The sequence below is a fragment of the Lepeophtheirus salmonis genome, chromosome 3, assembly GCF_016086655.4.
Source record: "Lepeophtheirus salmonis chromosome 3, UVic_Lsal_1.4, whole genome shotgun sequence".
NCBI lineage: Eukaryota > Metazoa > Arthropoda > Copepoda > Siphonostomatoida > Caligidae > Lepeophtheirus > Lepeophtheirus salmonis.
The window spans coordinates 41,439,763-41,466,238 of NC_052133.2; the positions used below are offsets into that span (position 1 = coordinate 41,439,763).

A 26,476-nucleotide genomic window follows, 5' to 3' on the forward strand; every position below is an offset into this window, starting at 1 on the left:
TTATCATGAAATAAATAAATAAAAAAGTTTTAATATAACCTTCTGCGGACGTTATTGGTCTAAGGTAGAACCCCACTTATGCAATGTTGTATGACTGTAGAGTGGGGAGGAGGGGGGTGAAGGGATGATGAAAGAAACAAATATATTTATGAAAAATGACATTACATATTATTTGTGTTCTACTATTTATATTGTTCCTTGTATGTATTTAATATCCGGATATTTATGATCATAAATGTTATTTCTCTAATTTGTTACCCCCCCCATTCCTATATATGTAATATATTAACAAATACTTATATCTATCTATATAGGAAGTACGGATAAAAAATAGATCAATAATTATTTATTTGTATACAACATATCATATGTATAAATCCAAGTCATTGTCCACTCAAGGAAATAACAAAAACGACAACAAAATAGGTCTCAAACCGATTATGCTGCATTAATTATAATCATCGTCATGAAAACAAAAAATGTGGGAGAAGAGAAGGAAAATTAACTTCTTTTTTTAAATCATCATTTCCTAGATAATATATATGCAGTTTGTCAAAACAAAAACAATATTGAATAAGAATCAGCAAAAAATGAGAAATTCTGGATTGACTATTTAAAAAATTCATCAATGAATATAGATCAATATCCCACATAGGGTCTACCCAGTCCTACTTGTCGGTCAATAAAGAAGGTAAAATCTATCCCTCATGACGTCATTGGGGTGTTTTTCCTTTTGTTAAATTATTCCTTTATATGATAAAATATATTATATTGAAAGTTAATATATAATAAGTTTGTATTATATTGAATTATAATGAAAACAGCAATATTTTTAAACCATCGACAGTTTTATAAATAATTCTATGAACCGACAGATAAGGACTAGTTTTAAGACTGGAATGGACTAAATAATTATGTATTCAAACAACCCTACTTAGAAGGGGGACATTTAAGTGTAATTTGCAACGTCTCCAACGTATTAATAAAAATAATTTATCTGTGGGATAGGAATAACAGAATACCGATAAGCCAGACTCACTATTTTTTTGTTTGTTTGTTGAGAGGCCTCATACATAAGTATTCTTCATAAATGTTTGTATACATAACTATATATGTAAGATATATATATTCATACAACAATATATGTTTGTACACTTTTGTTCAAGTGCCAACTATATATTTAGTCAATAGTTGCTATATATGAACATTGAACATATTCTACAATTACTGTAGCACATACCAGGGGAAAAAACACCACTCTGAAGAAGACCATAAATATATGTACATATTTATATTAATATACATAGTACCTATGTACTTTAAAAGAGAGGACAAAATGGTAATGATTTATTATTTAATCAGAGTTATTCTTGGTGGTGTCCTTTGTAAAGTCTTTTTATTCTATAATGAATGAATCATTGATATAATAATATTATTATGCGTTAGGGAGTAGCCTGGTTAATCTTCAAACCCGGAACATTATTGAAAAATAAATACATCGCATATTAACATGGGGTACCTTGCGGTAGTGTGGTTCAGTATATCACTACTAAAGTGGTACCGAAGAACTCACGCATTTAAAACAGTACTATACTAAATTGATATTGGAATCGGTACTTGGAGCACATTAGGGCATGATCCAACTAAAAAAAAAAAATCCGCAAGGTGGGGTGACAGTCTTTAGCATGGTATTTAGACTGTTTATAAAAAATACTGAGGATAATTTTTAGAGCACCCTCTATGTGAGTAACATACAACTATATTTTATATCAAATGACATTATCATCAATCAAAGAGTTGTAATATTTTACTGCAAGACGGCGCCACTCTCCGTCCCGTTGTTTAGAAACGAATATAAGTAAACAACGCAAAATAAAAAAACCAGAGGTCCCGAAATCAATTCAAAAGTGGCAGGGCAAGACAATTTTGTATAAATGACGTCATATATTGATGACAACCAGCGCCACCGGAATGTACTTGGAAGTGGTGGTCAAATTCTATAAAGTGGTATTAAAGTCATACACCTCTTGCAGTTTTATTATAGAAATATTAAACTTAGTTTAAGAAGTGTGTAAGGGGAAAAGGGCTTCCGAGGCCAATAATGACGAAATATTATTGCATTTATTTATTATTATTGTCTTAAAAGAAGTGGATGGGTAAATGACCTTTTACCCACCCCTTGTTGGTGTACCTAACCTCATCACTCATCAAGAATATAGTTTCATTATTTCACTAATACATTGTACTGCTGAATATTTTTGTAGTTAATGTATGGCTACAAATTACTCACAGGTATTAAAATACCGGGTTCTACGCGAGTTCGATGTACAATATCTCATCGCACATCAGTTCGAAAAAATAATACTCGAACCCCTTCTCTTCTACAATATAAAACACTAAAAAAACACACAAACAATAAATTTTAAAACTTTATGGAATAAAATAATGGAATCTCTTCTTCACAATAAAGTATGGTCTATCTTTCCAACAAAAATATGTATGTAACTCAATTATAGGATTATAGCATATCGGGAAATACTACACACATGGATTCAGATATATATTACATATTATTAAACATATGAGCTGTAAAGTGTTTCTATTCCTTTCTTCTACTCTTCTTTCTCAAGGGACTCTTATTTTCTCTTTATGGTACTACTTAGTGTTGAGACTCGGTTCGAAACGATTTTTTCCACGGTAAGGTCTTAAGATATTATTTTAAGCAGATTTTACAGCGTTACTTCGGTAACAAAAAAAAATACACTGTATTTTTATACCAGTTGTGGATGATTTTGTTTCTTGTCACCTAATCATTGTAATAAAGGTTGATAGGTTGAATTAGCACCTTTTCAGCTGTTATAAGTTATTGAATAATAATTCCATAGTTGGGAAGAGTTGGCCCAGAATTGGTTAACTAACAACTGAGTTTGGGTCTTTTTATGTTCGAAGAAAATGTTGTGTGTTACAATAGAGTTAAGGAAGGATTACGACCAATATTTCGATTGAAGCCGCCGTCTGAGACTGTTGTTCAAAATTTAAACGTTTTAAATCGTACATACACTTTTCTGGCCTCACTCTATGGGCTGATTTTCTTCCTATCCTAGTTATACAAGTCGTATCAGCAGACAGTTTTTCTATTTTTCTCACCATATCAGTCTTTGACCATTGAATTCAAATCAGTTCTTCAAAAACAGCAAACAACTTCCAACAATGATTGAACAATAATTCCAATTTTGAAAATAATTAACTACTACCAACTGATATTGGGACTAATTCACCCGTTCTTTTTTTTAAAATAAGGGTTCCAATATACAGTAATATAACGACTTGGTATTCATCTTCGATGTCATCAACAAATTATCTATAAAATCCGTCAAGACCAAATTTTTCTAAGAAATCAGTCCAGAGCGAACTTTTTTAAATGACGGAGAATTACAAAGTTTGGTTGAACATAAATGATACGGTCTCAGTAGATGTTAAGCACAATACCCATACTACTCTCTGTGCCTCTATTATAAGTTATAATCAACGAACCAACCACCCAAGATATCAAATTGAATGTAAGAATTTTTTGTTGTACTTGAAAATGATAAAATGTAAAAAAAAAAAATGATTTTTTTCCCTCATATATGTGTAGGTAAGTATATATTACAGTGATGCATAGGGCATGACCTATGTCGGTGGGTTTATACAACGATATATAAATACATATTTATATTTTAAATTGGATTTATTTATTTTATGAGAGATATTTTCTTTACAAAATAAAATTATATTTTTATTATATATTCTGAAGATTGTATTTATATTGTATGGACCATTGAAATAAATGGGAGACGAAATAATGAATTAATAAATAGGCTTATTAGAGGGATAATTTTCAAAATACGTGATCCATCTGGACCACACTTTGCATAACTAATATATTCCTTAATTGAATTCCCTTTTGCAGAATCAAATGAAGAGAAAAAAGAATGAAATCTCAGAAACCATCAAAACTTTAATCAACCCTCCCACATGCAAATGTGTCTAAATATACATTAGACTGTACCTTATTTTGCCTTAATATCTATTTTTCACTACACAAATACCTTTAATAATAATTTCGATAAATAGGCTTTGGCAAAGTTTGAGGCCTCGAAGGCTATTTTGGAAGTAGTACAATCCATTACAATTTAAAAAATATAATTGTTAAGCCTTTTTTCAAGTATCAGTATTTGGTTTATGGGTAAAAATAAACCACATCTAACATAAAGGGCTTAATGATTTGGGGTTTCCCCTGTTTATTCAAAGAATGGCCTGGGTACCCGCCATTGCTCTGAGATTTTAGACGTAGAGCAATATACACAAACACTAATGTGTCTATTAATATGGATAAGTACTCCCCTTTTTTTTTCTTTTTTTAATATGACGTGCTGAGCCTTAGCTATACATGCTCGTTACTATATTGTTATTTCTTTGAGTGAGTAGTTTTGCTGTTTTGAAACCTTAAGAGCACACTCAAAAATGAGGCGCCGACAGACGAACATACCTTGCTTTATTATCAAAGATAACAGAGTAGTATAGGCTATGTAAAAATTCTGAGTATTTTTTGCAACAAATATTTATTGAGCTATATATCACCATTAATACATTGCATCAAAAAAAGCTGCAAGTATGATTAAAGGTTAAGCGTACACATAAAAAAAAGTTCGTTTATAGTTTTGTGTTTGTGAATCCAGTTGTGTGTTACAGCATTCCAAAATGGAAGTAAAAAACTAAAACATTCCATAGTATCACTACGGACAAGGTGAAAAAGCGGAGCAGTCGGCCAAAAAAAATTGTTCCGTTTATCGACCCAATAGTATTGAATGAAACAGCAAAGCAGTGGTTCCAACGATTCCTTTCCTGTATTATGAACGCCAAAAATATCGATTAAATAATGGAAATATTTGAGTTGTACCGGCATGTGAGCACTTATTTCAATGTCCAGGTACAGAAGATTAGCAAGAAAACTGTATGGAACCATCTACATCGGATACTCCTAAACATGTTAACTTTATTTTTCAAAATAAAGCGAAAAAACGCACAGAACCGTTTACTTCAACTATTATATCACAATTTAACTCTATAGTGATAGTAGTTCAACATAAAGAAGGAACATTACTTTAAATACTAACCCAAACAACGGGACAGTTTAATATTATACATATTTAGGTAGAACTCTCACAATTTCTCTTCCATTTCTGTGTGCAAATTTTAAGAAATGTACCTACGTATATATGCAAATATGGAGTTCTTCTTGGTAGGTTTCATAAGAAAAATGTCTGCCTTTATTATTTTATGTTCATTGACATCCCTTTGAATTTAATGTGCCAGAGCTCCTGATAAGATATTTGTATGTATTCATTCTCCTAATATACATTTAATTTACATACCACTTGAAACATATTAAAATATGGTCAAACATAAGAGACACAAAGTTTCATTTTCCCCTATTTGTCTTTCTCATCAAGTGCTAATTATATACTAATGTGGTTTGTATCTAAAGGAGGCACTCTTCACCTAAGCAAATAAATACAAGATAATACTTCAAAAAATAATTAATTAATCAAAACCCTTTCAAGGAATAATCATCTACCTAAATGTATATTGTACCAAGCAAATATCAATTTAGATATTGATATTCATACATATGTATATTAGTGTTGTGACTCCCGATAGTATTTTTTTTTTTTTTGTGGGTTGGGTTTTAAGTGATTTTTTATAGCAAGATTTTTTATGTAGACATAATTTTACTAAGCAATCGGTTCAGACCGAACTTGGACTGAATTAGTTTTGTCTTACAGAAGCAAAAACTATATCAGACCGTTGTAGGATTTCCAGACCTCTCAACACTAATACTTGTTGCTATTTTCTACAAATATTTACTTTTAGAAGCAAATTGACAAGTTGCAATCAAAAAATGAGATAAAGAATTTACAAACATTGTAATTGTGATTAGGATAATACAATTATTGAATATTCAATGAATAATTTATGTAAGAATATTGTAATTTAGCCTTTGAAGCCGTTAGAAGGGGGTTCCTTATTTGGGGATAGAGGTTACTTCTTAACACAAAAAAAAAATTGACAATTTTTAAATATTTTTCGAATGACCTATTTATATTCTTGTTTTATCAAAGACATGAAACAAATTGATACCAAAATTTACTTATTTTAAAATGTGATAAAATATCAAAATTTTGACAAAATTATGTCATATTTGACAAAAATGTAGTCTTTTCCACAAATTGACAACAAAATTTAAGCCATTCCCTTTCCAGTTTATGTTGTGTCTGTCACTCTATGGGACCACAATCAAGTCAAATCCCACTTGTTGGTCCTTAACGTGACGTCATTGAGAACATTTCTCCTTTTTTTAAATATTAAGTTAAATAGTAGAAAATGATATAACTAAGTTAAAATATAATGTGCTTATATTATATTGAAAACATGAATATATTTTACAAAATATGTGCAATACTTTTAATATATAGCTCATATACTTATTTGGTTTAATAAACCATCCACATTATTATAGGAGAAAATCCCTGAACTGACGGTCAAGTACCAGTCCCAAGGACTGATCTAAAGGTTAGACTGGACCGATTAAATATGGACCTACACAACACTAGACCTTGTAATAACGGGCCTGTGTAATTTATGACTATTCGGATGTCAATTGTTAATTAATAAGTATTCTGTGGCACATTATTTAGTTGAAATACCCCCAATATATTAGTCAGAAATAAATAGTAACTAAGTCATTTGAATTCATCAAAATAATGTGTTAGCATCAATATAGAGTTGTATAGATTAAATAATGCTTTTAATACGTACAAATTGTAACTTGTACAATTTGCTTATACAAGTTACAAATTGTACAAAACAAATATGTGGCATGTTCTTAGTTAAAGTTCATTCAACTATTAATGAATGGGGTTAGAGAGAGAGAGGGAAAAAGGACCAATTAAAAATATTTGAAGATTCGTGCAAAAGGGTTATTCATTAGTCTTTGAACCGTCTGTCGTCCTTACTCATTAAAAGAAAGTATATATTTATAACAAAGCCATCATGCCTCCTTCATGCTTTGACCTACCTACGTACCTATGAAGTGAGTAACTAGTTATCTTCTTCCATGGACTCATAGGAGAATGAATTATATTTAGACATGAGAAGAGAGAGGGGGTGCATAGGGGAAAAACAATGGGATGAAGTCAATTTCTACGTAAAAAAGTGATATCTATATAAATTGCTTCGGGTAATCTTAGAACATCAATGTAAAAAAAAAAAAAAATTACCAACATATTACTCGAAAAAAACGGGTAAACTGTGATAACCGAGCAAAAGAAATAGTTTTTTCTGATGTCGTCCTCTGTCTTGAAAGCTCAATAAAAAACAATTACGTTGCATTAATTGTTTATTTCCCTGTGTTCTCACTGATAGGATATGCGATGGTGGAACTATTTCAAATTAGAGGGAGGGATAGTTTCGTAAAAATGACGTCATATATTGATGATAACATGATCACTAGGTAAATCAATTATGTAAATTACTATAGATGCAAAAAGAGTCCAAACCCGGTATCTTACTGAAAGATAAAGAAATCAGAAACGAAACCTAAGTAGACATTTATTAAAATAGAAAAGAGATACTATTTATAATAGTAGGATATTAAGTCATTCGAAAGGTCTTATTATTGTTTTAAACGTCGATGCAAAAAAACAACAAAAAAAACCATAAATATACCAACTATCACAATTTGAAATTAACAATAGTCCATTTTCTAAAAAATAAAAGTCATTTATCAAATATTCTGTCAAATTGTTGAAGTTTTGTCAAAAAGCCAAACGCATACTTTTTCCATCGATAGAATGTTTATAAAAATAATCCCAAAACCTCCTCATAATAATGAGAAAACGAGAGTTAATTAAAAGTCCAAGTTTTTCGTACGAACCTTTTAAGTAATAGGGTTTCTCATTTCCGGGGGAATTGTCATTGAGCAGAATCTTGAAAGACAAATTTCACCAAAAATGAGCTCTTTCATCAATTACTATTTAAGTTTGTGCGTTGCGGGTCAGATTGGATTATGAAATAAATAAATAAAAAAAACGAAATACCCGAGCTCTAAAAAACCAAAAAACTCACGTACTATTACTGATAGTGATCCAAACGATAATATATGATGGATAGAACCAGCTTAAAATGCCCTATTTCACTTTAAAATATAAAAATAAACACTTCAATTTCACATTATTTTTATTTACTCATGACGCAATTTTAAAAATTGTTTACCGGGAGACTATTCAAAGACAATTTACCGGTATAAAATAAGCCCTAATAGACACATATACCAATATGTAAGCAAAGTAGACAAAGCCACTTATGGATAATGACTAAACAAAAGACGATTGGTTATAACAGATAAGAGATCGTTTTATCATGAAGTTTGTAATATGAGCAGATATGCATTTGGTTCTATCTATCTACCTATTAGGTTCTAACAATGGAAGAAGAGGAAGAAGGTCACTGCTTCTAAAAATGTTTGCTATTGTGATTATTGACATTGACATATTTTTTTCCTATAGGTACTTTTAAAGCAGGTATGTAGAATATACCAACACTACCACCAAACATTGCATTAAAGCCTCCCTCCCTCCCCCATTTTGATAAGACCAAATACATACTACATGTTTTAAATATTAAAAAAAAATGACTTTTCTCTTCTCTTCTTCAACAAACATCTCTTGACTTTCACCTCGAAGTCACTTATTATTGTTGGATTATAATTTTTGTTATTTTTATTCATGGTTACTTCAAGAAAAAAAAAATATATATATGAGTCCTTAAGGTTTATTGACTATGTAAGTACAATGTACAAATATACAAAAGGAAGTAACAACTTAAAATATTCAATGTATGAACGTTAGGGTGAGGATGGATCAAAGAAATTATTGGAAATTAAATTAACTTTTTTTTTTTTGGTTCTGTTTTGGTATGGAACTAATGAACATACTATGTGTGTAATTTAGTTGCAATATGTATACTGATATTTATCTTGAGCAGCACAAAGGCAATGCAATTTTGGGGAAAAGTGAAAAAAATAATATTGTTTTTAGTATAATAGACATGAACAGATTTAATCTGTATAAACGGATTTAACACATAAAATCTGCTCCAAAAATAGTGTTTTTATGTAGAAAGATAGAAGATGAATAAGTAAATACAGTCAAATCCGGATAAGAAAAACTGTTTTTTTTTTTTTGGGCATAAATAATAATAATATTACGTTGATAATAAAATATTTGTGTCTCAGAAAAAGTATTTTTAATCGATTTTTTTCTCTTATCAGGATTTGTCAGTATTGACATTTTTTTAAAAAGCTCTCTTCCATTTTTTTGGTAATAAATGGTCTTTTTTTCGAAAAATTGGATTAATATTTCTTAACCGTTGTATTTCAGTCTAAAATATATTTTCAGATAAAAAAAAAAAAAATTAAAGACACTCAAAAATGCACAAGCTCATTATACCGTTTTTTTGATATTGAACGAGCAACAACTAATGATGTGTAAAATATGTCTTGCCATTATGTGAAAATGAAAGTAGACAATTTGAAGAATGTTTGGGAGGAGAGGAGCTATAGATCAGCTGCAAGCAGGCGCCAGAAGAAGGAAATAAACACAGAACCCACTCCGTATATAGCAAGGACTTGCTGGAATCACACTGATATCAACGCTCAATTCTACTCTGCGTACAACAAGGACTTACATCAATAATTCCCAAGCAAACCCTCATTGATACTCTCTTCTATAATGAGCAGCCGCACAAGTTATTACTTTATACTTAGATGTTACCTTCTCAAGAATGAAATAATAATAAATGATTGCAACTTTGGAAAATAAAAATCATGTTCAGTTTGGAGGTAGAAAAAGCCACTCCTGCTTTTTAGGACATATTTTATACACCTCTGGGAATAACTGTAATTTTTTTTTTTTTTTGATAATATATGATAATTGTAGGTTCTTAAAAAGTGGGGAACATGCCCCTCCCCTGTTGCACTGCCCCTGATGAAAAAAGTTTTGTTTGTATTTTTTTTTTGTCACTTTTCCAAAGAGATAACTCATCTTTTTGATCTAAATTGTGTTCATTATGTCCCTATGCAGAACAAAAAAAAGGTACAACCTTTTAGGAGACAAAATCCACAAATTATCCTCACCCTAATGTAATATGTATGTATGTACATAAAGGCAAAAATAAATAATTTTTTATTTATATTACTATTATATTATATTTAGTGAACCTATGGATAAAAAAAAACCCATGGCTGTGTTTAGATAGATATAAAAAAACACAAGTTCTTATATAAACTTTTGATTTTTTTTTTCTTCTTTGATTTTTATTCTACAACTTCTTTTTCTTTTGAGGCAAAGATTAAAGTCATATATACATATATATGAAAATAAAGAAAGAAATTCTTTAATTTTTTTGTATGTAAGTACAGTCATGTATGTATGTACCTATGTTCGTTCATATAATGGAATATTTATCTTTTCAACATTTATATTCCAATCTCGTCCTGGAGTAGAGGAATAAGAATATAAAAGAACAAATTCATAAATTGAAAAGGAGAGAGAGAGAGAGAGAAAGAGCCAATCAAATGGTTTTTATCAGTATATCCATCCCCATACATACAATTATCATCATTTATATACATAATATATAATATAATATGTACTTTGAATCTTGGAAAGAAAGTGGCTCTGATGACAATCTCTCAAAACAACTTTCTATCTCTCACTAAAAAAACCAGCAGTTTTATATAATATACCTATACTTTAGAGGTCCACTAACTCTGAGCCGAGTTTTTGGGGGGTGGGATACGATGGGCTTTTGACAAAATTTTAAAAGTATTGACAGAATACTTGACCAATAACCTTTTTTTTTCTTTTTTAGAAAATGGACTATTGTTAATTGTTTTTTTATAACAGTCATTCATTTTTTGAGACAAAATTTGTCAACAAGATTTTAGTTAGGGGATGTAGCAATCCCCCATCGTCACAGCCCTGCTCAAACTTTCTATATTAGATAGGGAGATAACGGGGCTAGTTGGCACACGAGGCAAGTTGATTTTTTTACTATTACTTCTAAGTTTCTGCAAATTGTGATTCAGCAATTTTGTCGCATAGTCACCTATTAGTGCCGCATTAGCTAAGACTCTTTAAGGGTGCTGATTTAAGTAGTGGTACATTTTTAATTTAATAGCCTCAGAGTAATTTTCTTTTATTGTTTCAACTTGTCTCATCGATGAGGTAAGTAAACTGTATAAAATGCTGACTAAGAATAGATATTGCAGCTAAAATACTATTGGTTATGTTATGAAATTTATGCCAAAAGTTGCTTATTATTTTTAAGTCTGTAATAATAATAAAAAAAAAACAATATCACTTCTACAAGATGTGTAATATGGCAAATTATGAAAAGTTGACAAAGCTTAGTAGTGTTGAGCCGATGCTTATTTATTTGGTCCATTCCAGTATAAGGACCGGTCCCATGGGTCCTTAGGACTGCCAGTGCTAGAACTGATTACAAAAACAAGGAAAAAAGTTTAGGGACGTCATCAAGTACCGAACATTATAAGTTTGTAGAACTCATATTCAGGACTGCAGTCCTAAATAAAGACCGACATCCCTCTACAGCTGGACCGTTCTATCTCACTACCACATGAAAAAATATCAAAATCTCCGAGTAACATCATTATTATGATCAAACTGAAGTTTTAGCTTTGCTTATAATGCAGAGACTTTACATATTAACGTTTCTCGGCGTACCGCTCTCAGAACCACTGCCATCCTATACATCGATCAGTAACGTTTACCTCTATAGTAATCAGTTATTGCAAAATATGTACACCTTTTCATTCTCCCTCCCCCCTCTCCTCATCTACAAGAAATAATTGGCATATTTGTGGCATACTTATCTGGAAGCAATTTGTCTTTATTGCTATTAATAGTACCTACTTCATAATGATAATAACAATCTGTCATATTGTATTCAAAGAATGTTAAATGGTTATACGTAATCGGCATATTGTTTAAGCCTGTACATTAGACGTCACTTTATAAATTGTTTTGTATGAATTTTTATTATTATAAAAGATTAATTTTTTTCTTTATGAAGTAAAATGCTTACGATCATTTTGACTATTTCATGAATTAAAAATTAATACGCTATTACACGAAACCAAAAAAAATCGTCATAATGCATTTGTTTAGGATTTGTATGAGGTCAAAGTTTGTTCCGATTGATTTTTACTAACTATTTCTTAAAGTAGCAAAATTTAACGTGGTAGTATATTTATCTCGGGTTAAGAAACCTTGGTCTAGACAACCGGGAGCAAATTTGGTCTGCGATCGTGTCCGAATACTATTAAAACACTAATATAATATACATATTTAAACGGTCAACCATTGTTCAAAAATCTCCTCAACTATGGTAATGTAGAACCTATACATACACTATATGTTCATCTAGGTATAAAAGCCTATTATTCATGGGTTATCTACATATTATATACATATAAACAAATTAATAAAGTAACCCACTTCATCATCATTAATCAAAATGCCTAATGAAGGGGGAAGGAAAGAATACAATAGAATACAATTCACTTTACATAATCTAATCTACAGAATATATGTAAAATAAAAGAAAATTCATTTGAACTCAGCTCCTCTCCTCTCACTTAGAGTCTCTAACTAAATCCAATACTATATTTTTTTATAAGTAAAAACAAAATGCGGATAATCTTTGAATTTGAATGAATGAATGAACGAACGAGCGAACATTCAGTTATGTGTCGAGAGACTAATCCTTTAATCTCCTTCATACAAACAATACAACGCAGTTCATAGCTTACTCCGATAATAAATAATACAAAAACTGACTATAGACATACACACAACTACAATAAGATATTATCATATTAAGTAATTAGATAGACGAGTTCATTAAAACAAAAAGATACACTTTTGCAGTAATGGAATAGTATATATGTATATCGATGTATTATCACTCTCTGTTGCTGCATGTTCATGGGAAAATATTTGCACGTTTGCAAAAGAAGGGGAGTGGCATAAGGTATAATAATTAATCATTTAATATACGTTCTGTACAAGTTATATTTTTATAAGCAAGTTGTACATATATAGAAATATATGAAAGTATGGTTTAATTAAATGTATTTAAAATTAATTATAATGTACACCAAACATTGATATAATTTAAATAATCAATTTATGTCATCTGAATAATAATTAATAGATAAAGTTCTTTTAATTCTTTAAGACATTCATTAGAAGATTGTTTAAATTCAATTCTCCCTTTTATTTCTTAACTATTCTATTTATAGAAAAATAGCCTTCAGTTGTATAAAAAGGAAGAAAAAAAAGGAGTGCATGGTCCATATGTAGAGTCTTCCTTACATATACATAATTCATGTAGTTACCTCACAATTAAATGAATAAAATGCATTAGAGTTAATTGTAATGTACCTGCTTATATAATTTTTTGGGGGATAATTAGGGAAAAGGAAATGACGGAGTAAGGGATTAATGACACCAATTGTGTCAATCAAGTTAGTAACATACATGCGTATTGACAGACAGACGTGTGTGACTAAATGGGATATCTTTTTTTTTTGACAACCGTGACAATGATGCTGAGGCTCTCTCTATATGTATAATACTCGTTTAGCAATCGAGAAGGAGGATGTATTGTACTTGCATTGATAGAATCAAGGTGAAACCTATTTAGTCATGAAACAACAATATTATATTAATAAACTGCTTGTTGTTAAATCGATTCATTTGGTCATAAAAATGAACGTATATATATATATGTATGTATACGGAAAGACTAGGTATGAACTGAGTCATATTTTATTCACGTATGTGTAGCAACCCAGCTGCAAACCTGTTAAATTCTTTGGCTACGTGAAATCATTTTCCTATGCAAGATGTTGCTTTATATGATATCACAGATGACGTTACTTACTCCGTTTCTCTTCATGACGTATGTATTTTTGTTTTCTTTGCAGATTTACCTATATGTTAATTCAATTGCATAGGTGAATTCATGGAGATTGCGTACTTAGTTAAAGAGGTATAGAGCGTTTTCACTGATGTTATAAATTGCTTCATAATTGAAGGAGACGCCGTCTGGGGGCCTCTAATTTAATATTATTACTATATCAAATTGACAAACTTTCAATACGTCTTAATGGAACTTGATCAACTGGCTTTATGAATGAACAAAGACTTTTAACACTTTCATAGAATACAATTTGAGGCCAATGATAAAGAGTGATATTTGAATTCAATCAAAGTATCATGTACTCAAAATCCCAATGAAATGTCAAAAAAATGGTACTATTTTTTTTGGATCAATTAGAGACGAGAATAGTAAGATAATTAAAGAAAAATATTTAATTATTTCCATTGTTATAGTTAATTTTTTTTACAATATTGAATTAAGTTTGTATAACGAGGTAATTAAATATTTTTAATACATTTTAAGGTCTGATATACATATAATGTTGTGTCAGTCCATATTTATTCGGTCCAGTCCAGTCCAATCTTAGGACCGGTCCTATCGGTCCTTAAAACGTTTATTTAATGTAAATATTATTTACATTAAATAAAAGAAGGCCATTTACCTTGTCAATTGTAATTCTTAGATATTTATAGCAAAATTGTATTTTTTGACCATTATTTAAAATATTAAAGATTACGGAATTTTTACTAGAATTGCATTGGAATCAGAATTTTTTTGAATCGTCCCATCACTTCTGAAAATCCTTCATTTAAAATTATTCATTTCATTTTTTGGTTACAGTTTGTACCATCTGTTTATTCAAGTTATAACTTGTGGATAAAATATATATAAAAAGGAAAGGTAATTTTGTGTTTATATGATCTTTAAATCATTTTTTCCTCTAAAATAATTGGTCTAGAACGGACTTAAAAAAAATCAAGTCTTAATACTAGTGTATATATAATATACTGATAACATGATGGCAGTGGTGGTTTGAGCCCAATTTTGACATCCAACAGTTTACTTTTTTCTTTAATATGAATTCAAAAAGAGGTAATATTGTTATAAAACTTTGGTTTTTTAAACCCCTAAAATGCCCGACTTTATTAAATGTATGGACAATGTCTCCTATCTTTTAAAACTGTAAAACAAAACTTTCAACATGAACGAAAAAAAACAAAAAACTTTTCCAATAAATAAAACTGTTTTTATTGTCTTATGGAAAAAGGGAGTTATTTCACCCTGTATACCATAAATATAAGTGAAACTTTTTTTGTTTGCACAAATTCCGTGGTACAATTCAAAAAATAAAAACCTACTTTACCATAAATAGTCTAATTAATCAACCTACCTTTTGCGCTTTGATTCTTTGCTCTCCGAATACTCTCTTTTTCCTTTTGAGCACAGGATCTCTGAGCAGCTTGGAATGTATTGAGAGCTCTCGTAAAGTCATTTTGTAAACGATCCCTTTGGATCTTCCATTGTCGTTGATCCCCTCCCTGAGCTGTCCAAAGAGCATTCAATTCCTTCCACTGCTGAGATGTATCCTTGGCTAATTGTCCGGTATAATGCTGGATTTGTCTCCTGAAAATATGTAAGAAAAAAGTTATTTAGTAGGATATTGAATGGATTTAGTCACGCAAAGAGAGACGTGCCCTTCGCGTGTCAAAGGACATGCCAATTGATTAATAGTATGACGAAAAAATCAAATTAAATACACAACACGTGTGACGCAGGAGAAAAATAACATATATTCATAGTGTGTATTATAAAAGAAAGAAAAGGCACCCCCTATGGAGGAATATGTACATTAGGGTGAGTCTGATGGCCATTTTTTTTTTAATGAATAGCACTTAAACTTGTATAAATATCTATGTAATTTTATTGCATAGATGTTTTTATTTATGTACTTTGTGTACAAGGCACATGAATTTTGTGATAAAGTCACAAAAAACAATAAAAATCCTTTTTTGTCTTTTTAAATGCGTTCCATAATTGCTTTTGATAATTATATATATTTTATTTTTTTACAATGATTAGAAAATATTAATAAATCTTGTTCAAACATTTATTATTTATTAACAAAAAAAAGGATAAAACTGTCAAAAAATGTCAATATTTATGTATGTACTTCATTCTCTATGCGCAATATCTACATAATAATATGTTTTTCTCTATTCTCTATATAATTTATAACAATCAAAACCTAAAAAATATATATTGTCAGTTTTGAAGACAAATAGTTTTTATTTACTTAAGCTTTTCAGATTTTTCTTTTTTTAGCTTGACAATCTAATATTTTAACCAATATATCAATGAATAATTTTTTTCTTTAACTGACAAAGTTAATATTAGTTTTTTAATAAACTACCTTAATAATTGTTTTTCTTTTAAATAACAAAAAATCCGTATAAACAAATGTAACCAAAACACATCAAATGTATATACTATAAGTTATCGCTGCTTTTAATAGTAAAATTCTAACTTCCGATGAATATTAGTTTACTTATCGTAAATTATTCGGTACCTTGGAAGTAAATTTTATGTGCATTTTTTGCTCCTAAATTTAAACTACTGATAATTTCTTGTGGAACTCTCCTCTTTCAAATATAATTCATGTAGACCTTCTTTCGATTTTAGATAACTCTTTCGGAAACAAGCCCTAAAGGGACTATTATTATTTTTTAGTGGGACAAACAGTCAAAACGTTAATGCGGTCCTTACTAAGGGCACTATCACAGCATCTATCTAGCATCTTTTGACAGTTACTCACCAAAGTTTCAGCCATTTTGGAGGTGCAGTTGTTCGGTAACAGCCGTTTGAGTGAGTTAATGTAATTTTCTTTGTGAAATATTTGTTTTTGAAAGTGTAACTCTAAATGAACTCCAACAAAAGGCTGGTTGCGTTAAAACTTGACGTGTCTAAGTTAATTTTACTCGGAGTAATTGATCCAAAAACATAGAGATTCTCATGAACAATTATTTTGCAGAAAAAAACGCATAGTACTATTTGGAGGGGTTAGAGAGATGGAAACATCGCTGGGAGAAGTGTATAGAAGAGTTACAAGGAGAAAAATGTCTTGTATCTTTGTTAGGTCGGACACCTTTAAGACCAATCTTATATTTTTTACGCCTTAAGGTCAAGGAAGGAGAAAGACACTGGATGAGTTTTAAAAATCAAAAAGCTGTACGAGAATATTTTAAAATATTTAAATTTATTTGGTTTGTTTATTACTGTTTTTACGTGTTTTCTTTGGTTTGTTCTCTTTAATTTGTTTATTAAAAAAAATTGAAAAAAAAAATGAATGCTAATAAAAGCCAAGGAAAAAAAAAAAATACACGCTCTTAGTGACAGATTTGAAACGTTTATCTTAAATAGATACATGGTAGAATTTTTTTTTAACACATTCATGGTGTATATTCTTTGTCAGTTTTTCCTCAACAGTACCAAAAGAAAGTTGAATCTTGTTTGTACACAGTTGGGGCCATAGCTTCACCCTAATGTACAACCATACAACCTACTATGGGACTTTTGGGATTTCTCTTTGCATGCTAGTCCTATGTACATACATATATAACAATAATAATTTAACGTTATTAGTTTTTATCACTGAATTTTATGGTCTTCTTTATACTATTAGGAATATTATTATTTTCCTTTAAAGACCCTTTTATGACAGAGAGTTTAGAGTAAGCCTTCCTCCTCCCTTTCCTCCTATTAATAATCAAATAGTAAACGTATGAAAAACGCAATCAATCCATACTTTATGTATATATGTACATATTTTAATATCAGTATACATCCCATACGAGTCATTGGTCAAATATGACGAACCCAACCCTTTCTTTTTTTATTTCTTCTTCCAAATTATGAGGGAGTTACGTTCCTGGTATCAAATATTCATAGACATGATTGGAAAGCAGGAAATTAAGGGGTACAGGAATAATTATTATTGATGAATGATTACACAATGTCTCAATTTACATAGTATGTATATAAACAGCCCCTTGTAATGGTTATAATGACCTCAATTGAGTTTATTATTGGCTTTAGAGAGACTCTAAGACAAGAGGGACAAGTACTTATCGTTGAATCAGCGCAAAAACAACTCTGTATCTCAATTTGTTTAAAAGCGACTGTCGAAATAGTAAAATAAAATAGTTGCATATCCTTCAAATGTAACTTTATTATACAATCCAAACCAGATAGCATTGATGTACTATTTGGTAAATACATTTTAAAAATTTGGTATTTATAACAAGCATAGATATTTTAAAAGCATATAATCTAGTGACAAGATTATGTTCATCATAATTGCAAAATTTAAATCTCCTAGCTTCAATATTGGCGAAGATTTAGTAACCCAAATATTGAAAATTAAATGCCTCAGTTCAAGTTTTTGAACTGATGATAGCATAATTTCCCACTGGGTTAAAAATACATCCATAAGGCAAAAAATATCTCTTTAGATTCTTATAAGTTTATTATTTTTTTAGTGCGCTAAATTCATTTTTAGATTCGTATCATTGTTATGTACGTGGAATTGTTGAGTGTTGAATTTCGGTCGGGAAATCTTAGAACGGTCTGAAACAGTTGTAAATACCAAGTTACGCCTGGACCGGTCTTGTAGTAAAATTTGATCAATAAAGAAAATCCATCTTGATCAGTCACAAAAAATTACTTTTCATAATAAAGACCAAAATTCATTATGTATGACTTATTTTTTAGAGCAGGGAATTTCGGATCCACTGTTTCAAACTGCAGTCTACCAAAAATAAATTGCAATACTTTGATAATTGTACAGAACAATTGCATTCGTATTATTTCAAATGTTTTCTCACATTTTTTCTTTTAATTGGCTCCTACCAACAAGGATAGATAATTTTTGTAACTAGCATTGACTCTCTTTCAACTTAAACAGCGTTTTATACAACTATGGAAGGGAGGTGCTATAACTAATAACTACATATGTATAAGCAATCAAAAAAGCGACTCATTTAAGGATTTATGTATTTATCATATATATTGATTTGGCTCCTTGTCAGAAAACATCTGATATGAATGAAGTACCCTCTTCGCGTCTTTCTCTCTTTTGAGAGAATGATATTTATAGGCAAAGTGGAGGAGTAGATGGGGAGGGTGTATATGATTACAAAATATAAAACATCCATCACTCAACTACTACTTTTTCAATCAATGATAAATTTATTATCATACATCCACTAATCTGATTAAAAATGAGCCTTATATATATATATATGTGTGATTAAATATTGTATTTATATAAATACACAGTAAAATCTTGGATTATGAGTCACAGAGTCATTATAAAAGTGATCGTAAATCAAAATGATTGTATCTTTCTAAAGTATGGATATTGATTCCTCCATGGCAATTATGTCAACATGTCTCCAGAATTTTAAATGCCTCTAGCGAGTCATTGTCCTTTGAGGTATGTACAATGTAAATGGTTGACCTTTTTGGAAAAGTGACTAAAGCAAGGACACTACTAAAAACCCATTGAGTTGCTTTCATTTTCATTCAATATGAAAAAAAGGAATCGTATTAAAAAAAACTAACTAACTAAGTACCTTGTATTTTAATATATTACTGTATGAGTATATAGAAAAACCAAGGCTTTTTACAAATATTTCTTGGATTAAGAGCAATATTTTTGTATCATTCTATTGAAAATATGAAAACATATCAAGTTATTGCAGGGGCGTACGCAGGAGTTTATTTTGGGGTGTTTCTTTTTTTAAAAGAGACAAAAAACCTTTTATACTTAACTATTTTTTCTAAAAAAATATATTTTATATAATGTTGACGATATACGAATATATGTATATGGCTATAACCCTCTATTTGCTGACGCTCTTATATGAGAAACTGAGTGCTTGATACACATTTTTGTCCTTAAGAGGTATTCATGATTGAACACTTTGGTAGAAGTAACTAAAGCATGGGGGCCCCAGATACAAAATAAGAACTAATGATATCCCCAAATATATCCTCCATATATATACTTTTATACAAAATCTCTCAATTTCTAATTATTCCGTTGTGACATGTAAACTTTAATGTTTCTTTAATTCCAATTTGCAGTACTTCCAAAGGATAAAATAATCCTTGTTGATAGAAATGAAGGATAATTCGTGGAAGAATAAAAGATAATTAATCCAGTCTCCATTTTGAATAATATCATTCTAGCTTGCTTTTGTGTTGACAGGGCACATATATATTGTATATAACTACTGATCCTCTACATAAATGCAACCAGATTAAAAACACATTATTTCATCTTTAATCACGCTTTTCCTTTCATAATATTCTTCTTGGTTTTTGATCAACCATGAATTTTCTATTTACATAATAAATGTATTTATACTACAATATTTTTGAATATTCAATGTGTGTTAATCGTATGTACCTATGTATTTAAGAACTTAACCAAAGGAAAAAATACAAAAACAAATCTTTAAAGTCACTTTTGCGGTAGGGGAACAAAGGAGGCAAAAGTTTCTTCTGTTTGGTTATTTTACGCTAGATTACTTATTTATTTATTATGTACTACCTTTCAGGTATTTTACATGAAACAAGAGAGGAGCAGCAAGGGGTTAGAAACAATAATAATAATTTAAAAAAAGTACAAGTTAGTTTCTAATTTGGTTCGTATTGATTTAAGTAAGCAAATCAAATTGATTCATATCTTCAAACAAATGGTACCTAAAGAGACTCTAAGGAATGAAGAAACAAAACGATTGAATTAGTAATGAAACAAAAAATACATGTATCCTATTTATCTTCACTCATTCACACACCCTTGATCCAAAAAACAAATAGGAATGGGACTTTTGTAGAGTGGTAGATAGGAGAATAAAATTGTAAAGCTTCTCCACAAAAAACAACAACAATTTATAACAATGACGAGAGTCAAAAGATGAATACGGGGCACTAAAACGATTTCAAACCTCTTTACCCGGAGTTTATTTACATATACTCATATTATACGTCAGAAGTCGCAAACTTTTGGAGAATAGGAGCCAAAAAGCTATGTATTGTCATGGAAGAGGGTCAAAAAGCTATCGCTACAGAGTCATAGTCGAGTAGTATGTCTCTATTTAGATGATAAGATGGCGGGGCTGCCAAAATCCAATAGTTGTTCGATATGGCCCCTGGGCCGGAGGATGTCGTCCTCTGTTATACATTATACAAACATGGTTGTCTTTCAGTACTTTCTTATAATTTTTTAAAATCTATTTTTGCAATTTCTAGGCATTTTTGAGGTTTTGTTATGAAATTCAAATGTGTTCCTACGCCCAATTTTAGTAATATTAATACACACTTTCAAAATTAGACTCATCATAGTATGGGATATAGTTGTTGCAAAGATACCCTCTTTTTTGTTCTCCAAAGGAGCTAATATCAACATATATAGATACCTACTTCGAATTCTTGAAGACTAACTTACCGTAATGCATGTCCATTGGCCTGCCAGGAACTCCATTCTGTTGAAAACAGAATACAACACTCGCCCAAAATGCAAACATTGTCATGAGCATTTTAGTCCTCATTCTTCTCCTAATTGTCGTAGGGACAATCAGTGCCGCCATCAAAGTTTAGTGGCAGGAGGGGTACTGGAGTGAGTTAAAATGATTCACCATTTATATGCCAATAAATACTACTATTGTGTATGGGGGATTACGGCCCTGACAATATATCTGATTTAATTAATTTTTGTAACTCTTATTTCAAAGTAGATATGACCCAATTTTGATGGGACGATAATTTAAAACAACCCCGTAAAATAAGTACACTTCTATTTTCTCTTCTTTAAAATATTTATTTATAAATATATATAGGTAAATAGAGGAACAAAGCCTCTCATCATGTTCCAAGTATTTAATCATTGTTCTCTCTTTCTGATCAAATTTCTGACTCTCTCTATTTTGAGAGTTGGAAATTTGATCCATTTTGTGTTTGTATGTACGTTGGTTTTTGTATTTATTTATTTAATCCCTTTTGGTTCAATGGATTTCTCCTTGTTTCTATGTATCAAAATATACCTATTAATATAAAAGAAAAATATATCAAACTCTTCCTTATCTACCCTTAAGCGAATAATATATTATGCTTTTGTCTATGTATAAAAAGCAATTTGAATTCAGAAGACATTATGTATGTACATTGTATGTACAGCTTGCTAATGTCAATAGCTCAAAGCTCACTCTTCCTATTGTACAATAAGCAAATACAGTAAAACTTCAAAGTTATAATCATAATTGTATACATAGACAGATATATTCAGTCCAACAATTTGTGAATAGATATTTGAAAGAGGGTCAGACTGAACATACAGAATCAAAGAGATAAATGACGTCTACATAACGTACGTACATATCTCGTTTTATCAAACAATATATATCTTTATTTTATTTTAACAGATATGAACATAAATGTATTGATAAAGTGCAAGAGTCCAATTCGTTAAGGATAGTGGCGGTACTCACATAAAACTAAGGGGACATGACAAGAAGGGAAATTGGGTGTGTACTAAATGTTCTATTGTTCTAAATATCTAGTATTGCGTCGTCCTTATTTATCAGGGGGTTGACTAGGGATTGACTGGAGGGGATGTAACCCCCCACATTTGAAAGAAACTTTTACAAGAAAATTTAATATTTAAAATATTTTTCAAAAAATAATAAAAAAATTTAAGTATATTTTTCTAAATTTTTTTCAAAAAAGTTATTTCTCCGTGAAGAGCTATGGGTTTTGAATTTTTTTTTTGTGAATAGCTCTGGATTTTGAAATTTTTTCCAAATAATTTAATATTTGAAGTTTAAATTTTGAATTTTTTTCCAAAAAATTAATTTTTTGTGAATAACTATGAGTTTTTGAAATTTTTCTCCTAAAAATTAGATTTTTGAAATATTTTTTCAAGAAATTTTATATTTGAATTTGAATTTTTGATTTTTTTTTTTCCAAATGATTTATTTTTTGAGAGTAGCTCTGGATTTTTGAATTTTTTTCCAAAAAATTTAATATTTGAAATTAAATTGTGCATTACTGTAGATTTTGAAAATTCTTTCCATTAAAATTTAATATTTGAAGTTTAAATTTTGAAATTAAATTGAACATAACTGTGGATTTTGAAATTTCTTTCCATTAAAATTCAAGATTTGAAGTTTAATTTTACTTTTTCAATTTTTTTCAAAAAAAAATTTAAATTTTTTGATTTTTTTAGAAAAAAATAATCAAAAAACCATGCCCCCTCCCCCTAATACATAATCCTGCGTAAGCCCCTGTTTATGAGGTCCTGTATAGTCTTTGAACCGGTTCTATTAGTCATTCGAACCGGTCTTTATGTTTCTATTTTTCAAGTCCTGTCAGTTAGTTTTGTGTCAGTACTGATTATTTGGTCCAGTTCAGTCCTGGGACTGGTCCTTAAGACCGTCAATCCTTCAGACTATCAGTAATAGAACTGATTAAACAGAAGAAATAAAGTTGAGTGACGTCATCAAGGAACAAACTTTTTAAAATTTTAGGGCTGATATACTGGATTGAACTGGACTGAACCGAGGGTGAACTGAACGGGAGTCCATTTTTCAGTTCTCAATAAGAACCATTACACCACTATAAATAATCGTGAACATTTTGCTATACTATTATTTTTGAAAGGGTTGTATTTGGAGGCATAATCAAGGTGAGCCACGCAGGGACAGTTTTACCTTGAGCGGTGCCTATGTTCTTCCTGTTATTATATGTCGATTTTTTTAATAAAACTAATTTATGTTCTCGTTTCTTTAACGAAAATAATTTTGCACAGAGTCTAGAACCTCCCAATGACCCATCTATAATATTTTTGACAGCTCTTACTCATTTTCTGGTGCACAAAGGTAACAGATGAGATTCTCGAAATTGTGTTAAATTTGATGCGTTTTTGGAAAGGTTCTATCTCTTCTAGCTGTAAAGATATATAAATATATATATATATTTCAGTATCTAAACTATCACATCTTTTTAACCTTTTTATACCAGATAAAAAAAAAAAAGACAATAACTAAAATAAAATAAAATTATTAAGAGAAACAGTTGTTAAATATGTGAAAAAGGTTTTATAACGAGTAGTTAAGGAAGAAAGGAAAAGTAGAGTTAAACGACGGTTCTTTCATCGACGTTTTTTTCTTCAACATTTTTGATTGGCATTTTTTGAAAATATATTCATTCAACCAAATAACTACTAAATGACATAATATTTGATGAGATACCAGATAAATGAATGGTATAATCAACCTTATATGATACATATATTTTTCCAGAGAATATCAATATGAAATATGTTCAATATCAAGGGGAGGACGACAAGTCTCTTCATTTTTCGAAGAGTCTGTGACGAATCATCCTCTCATTTTGAAGTATCATTTTTTTCCTTTTTTTTTTTTTTTTAAACGAATAGCCACATAAATCACGAAGGAACGACAGAAATAAAAAAAATTATTAGATCCAATTTTTCACAATCAATTAAAGAGCGTTCTTTCTTTTTAGTAATGGTCTTCATTTTTTTTTATTAATAATAATATGTCTATATTCTTCCTATTTTTTATTTTTTTTAGGTTCCTCATAACAAAGATTTCCATCAAGTAGTAGTACATATAAACTGATGATATATGTATTAGAAGAGCCTGTCTGGAAAAGGAACTCAATACAGTGTGTATATAGAATCCTCATTCCCATATTTCTGAGTACATTTTTCAACATCATTCAAAACTAATTAACTTTTTATTTTATGTTTATACCTATGTAGACTGATCAACCGTTCTCTTTCCTTCGGACATATCTTCTTTTTACATCCTGTTTGGGGACTTTTATATATTATGCATAAATTGAAATTGACCAATTAAATACACAAATGATGGACATTTTATGAATTTATAAATAAGTCATCACACAGATTCTTAAAATGAGAACATGGCCGGGGACTTTTTTATACAGGATTGGCAGCAAAACGTGGACTGTTAATTAATTTTAATTCTTTCATAAATATAGGAAGGTTCAGTGATTATTTTTTGACTTTCTGATTCAGCCATCCTTTGTACATAAGCAAAACTTAATCAAAATTTCGTCATCTTGTCATCATGAGTGAGAAAAAAGACAAAAGGCAAATCTCCTAAATGCTGAAGTGGCGAGGATTATGAAAATTGTGAAGTGCTCTAAGAGCCTAGATTTCAAGGTGGCTAATATGAAGTATGATGGAGAACACCTCTCCAAGAAAGCAGTAAGTGGAGGGCGCAAATTAAAGAGGGGTCCGGAATACACGTCCATCTTGGAGAAGAAGACGAAAGACACAACCAGATCGCCAAATCGCCTCTCCAACGACTTCGCCGTGGATACTAAGACGATGAAGAAGGCCTGAAGGTCGACTTTTGATTGTCGTCATACACGAGGATCCCTAATGAAGGCCAATAGGTATGAATATTACAATATCTAAATAACAAAATACCCCCAAACTAATTATTAATGACCCAAGACCCTGAATTAAGAAGTATTTCTTTAATTCTCAATTCAGATGTAATATTTTTTTAAACTACTGTATATGCACAAATATGTGTGATTCAACATTACATCCAGAAATAAAATAAAAAAATCCTCTAATTTACCCTTATTGATATATGTGGTTTTTTTCACTGTATTAGAGCGGAAATATTATTGGGTATCCTACAGCGTTTAAGGATCCAAATAAAGGGTCATTTTTAGAGATTTGACTGCTTTTTTCGGATGCAATTAATTGAATAATATAATCATAAACTAAATACTTCGAAGTTTTAATTATAATTCAAGCTCAAGTAGTCTGCATTTCTCTAAAAACATTACCGGATGAGTTTGAGTCATTTTGCAACAATTGTGGGCTTTAGTAGGTAGGGCAAGTATTAATGGAATCCAATACTACATAATTATATGTGTAATTTATAAATGAATCAAAATGGCTTTTATATTCATAGTTCATACATATTTATAGAGAAGAAAAGTCAACATGAAAAAAAAGAAAAACGAAGAAAAATCAGATAAAACATAGAGCTCCTTCATAGCACACTGTATATTATAGAAGGAACAAAAATAATAATATATCCAGGTGTAACAAAAAAAAAAAAAAAAATGTAGCCTCGTAAAAAGAATAACAATAATACGGAAAGAAAGAAAGGAATGATATCTAATTACATCATCAACAACAACAGGGGCACATATACTAAACATAATATGTGCGCCAAGCCACCAGGAGAGCTCCTAATGAAGGAAGCTCGTTAACTTTGATGGTAAGACTACATTCTATGTATTTATATACCTATATATAGAGTAGATAAAT

At 30.1% G+C, this 26,476-nt stretch overlaps 1 protein-coding gene across 2 annotated transcripts in view; it reads right to left on the reverse strand.

Moving 5' to 3' along the window:
• The window catches only part of LOC121115371 (syntaxin-12), a 206,094-nt gene that overhangs the window by 48,933 nt on the left and 130,685 nt on the right, over positions 1–26,476 (reverse strand). For both annotated transcript variants that reach the window (XM_071887410.1, XM_040709593.2), the window contains one exon: positions 15,464–15,696. In XM_071887410.1, the coding sequence (XP_071743511.1) occupies positions 15,464–15,696 (233 nt within the window). The remainder of the gene's footprint in view (positions 1–15,463; positions 15,697–26,476) is intronic.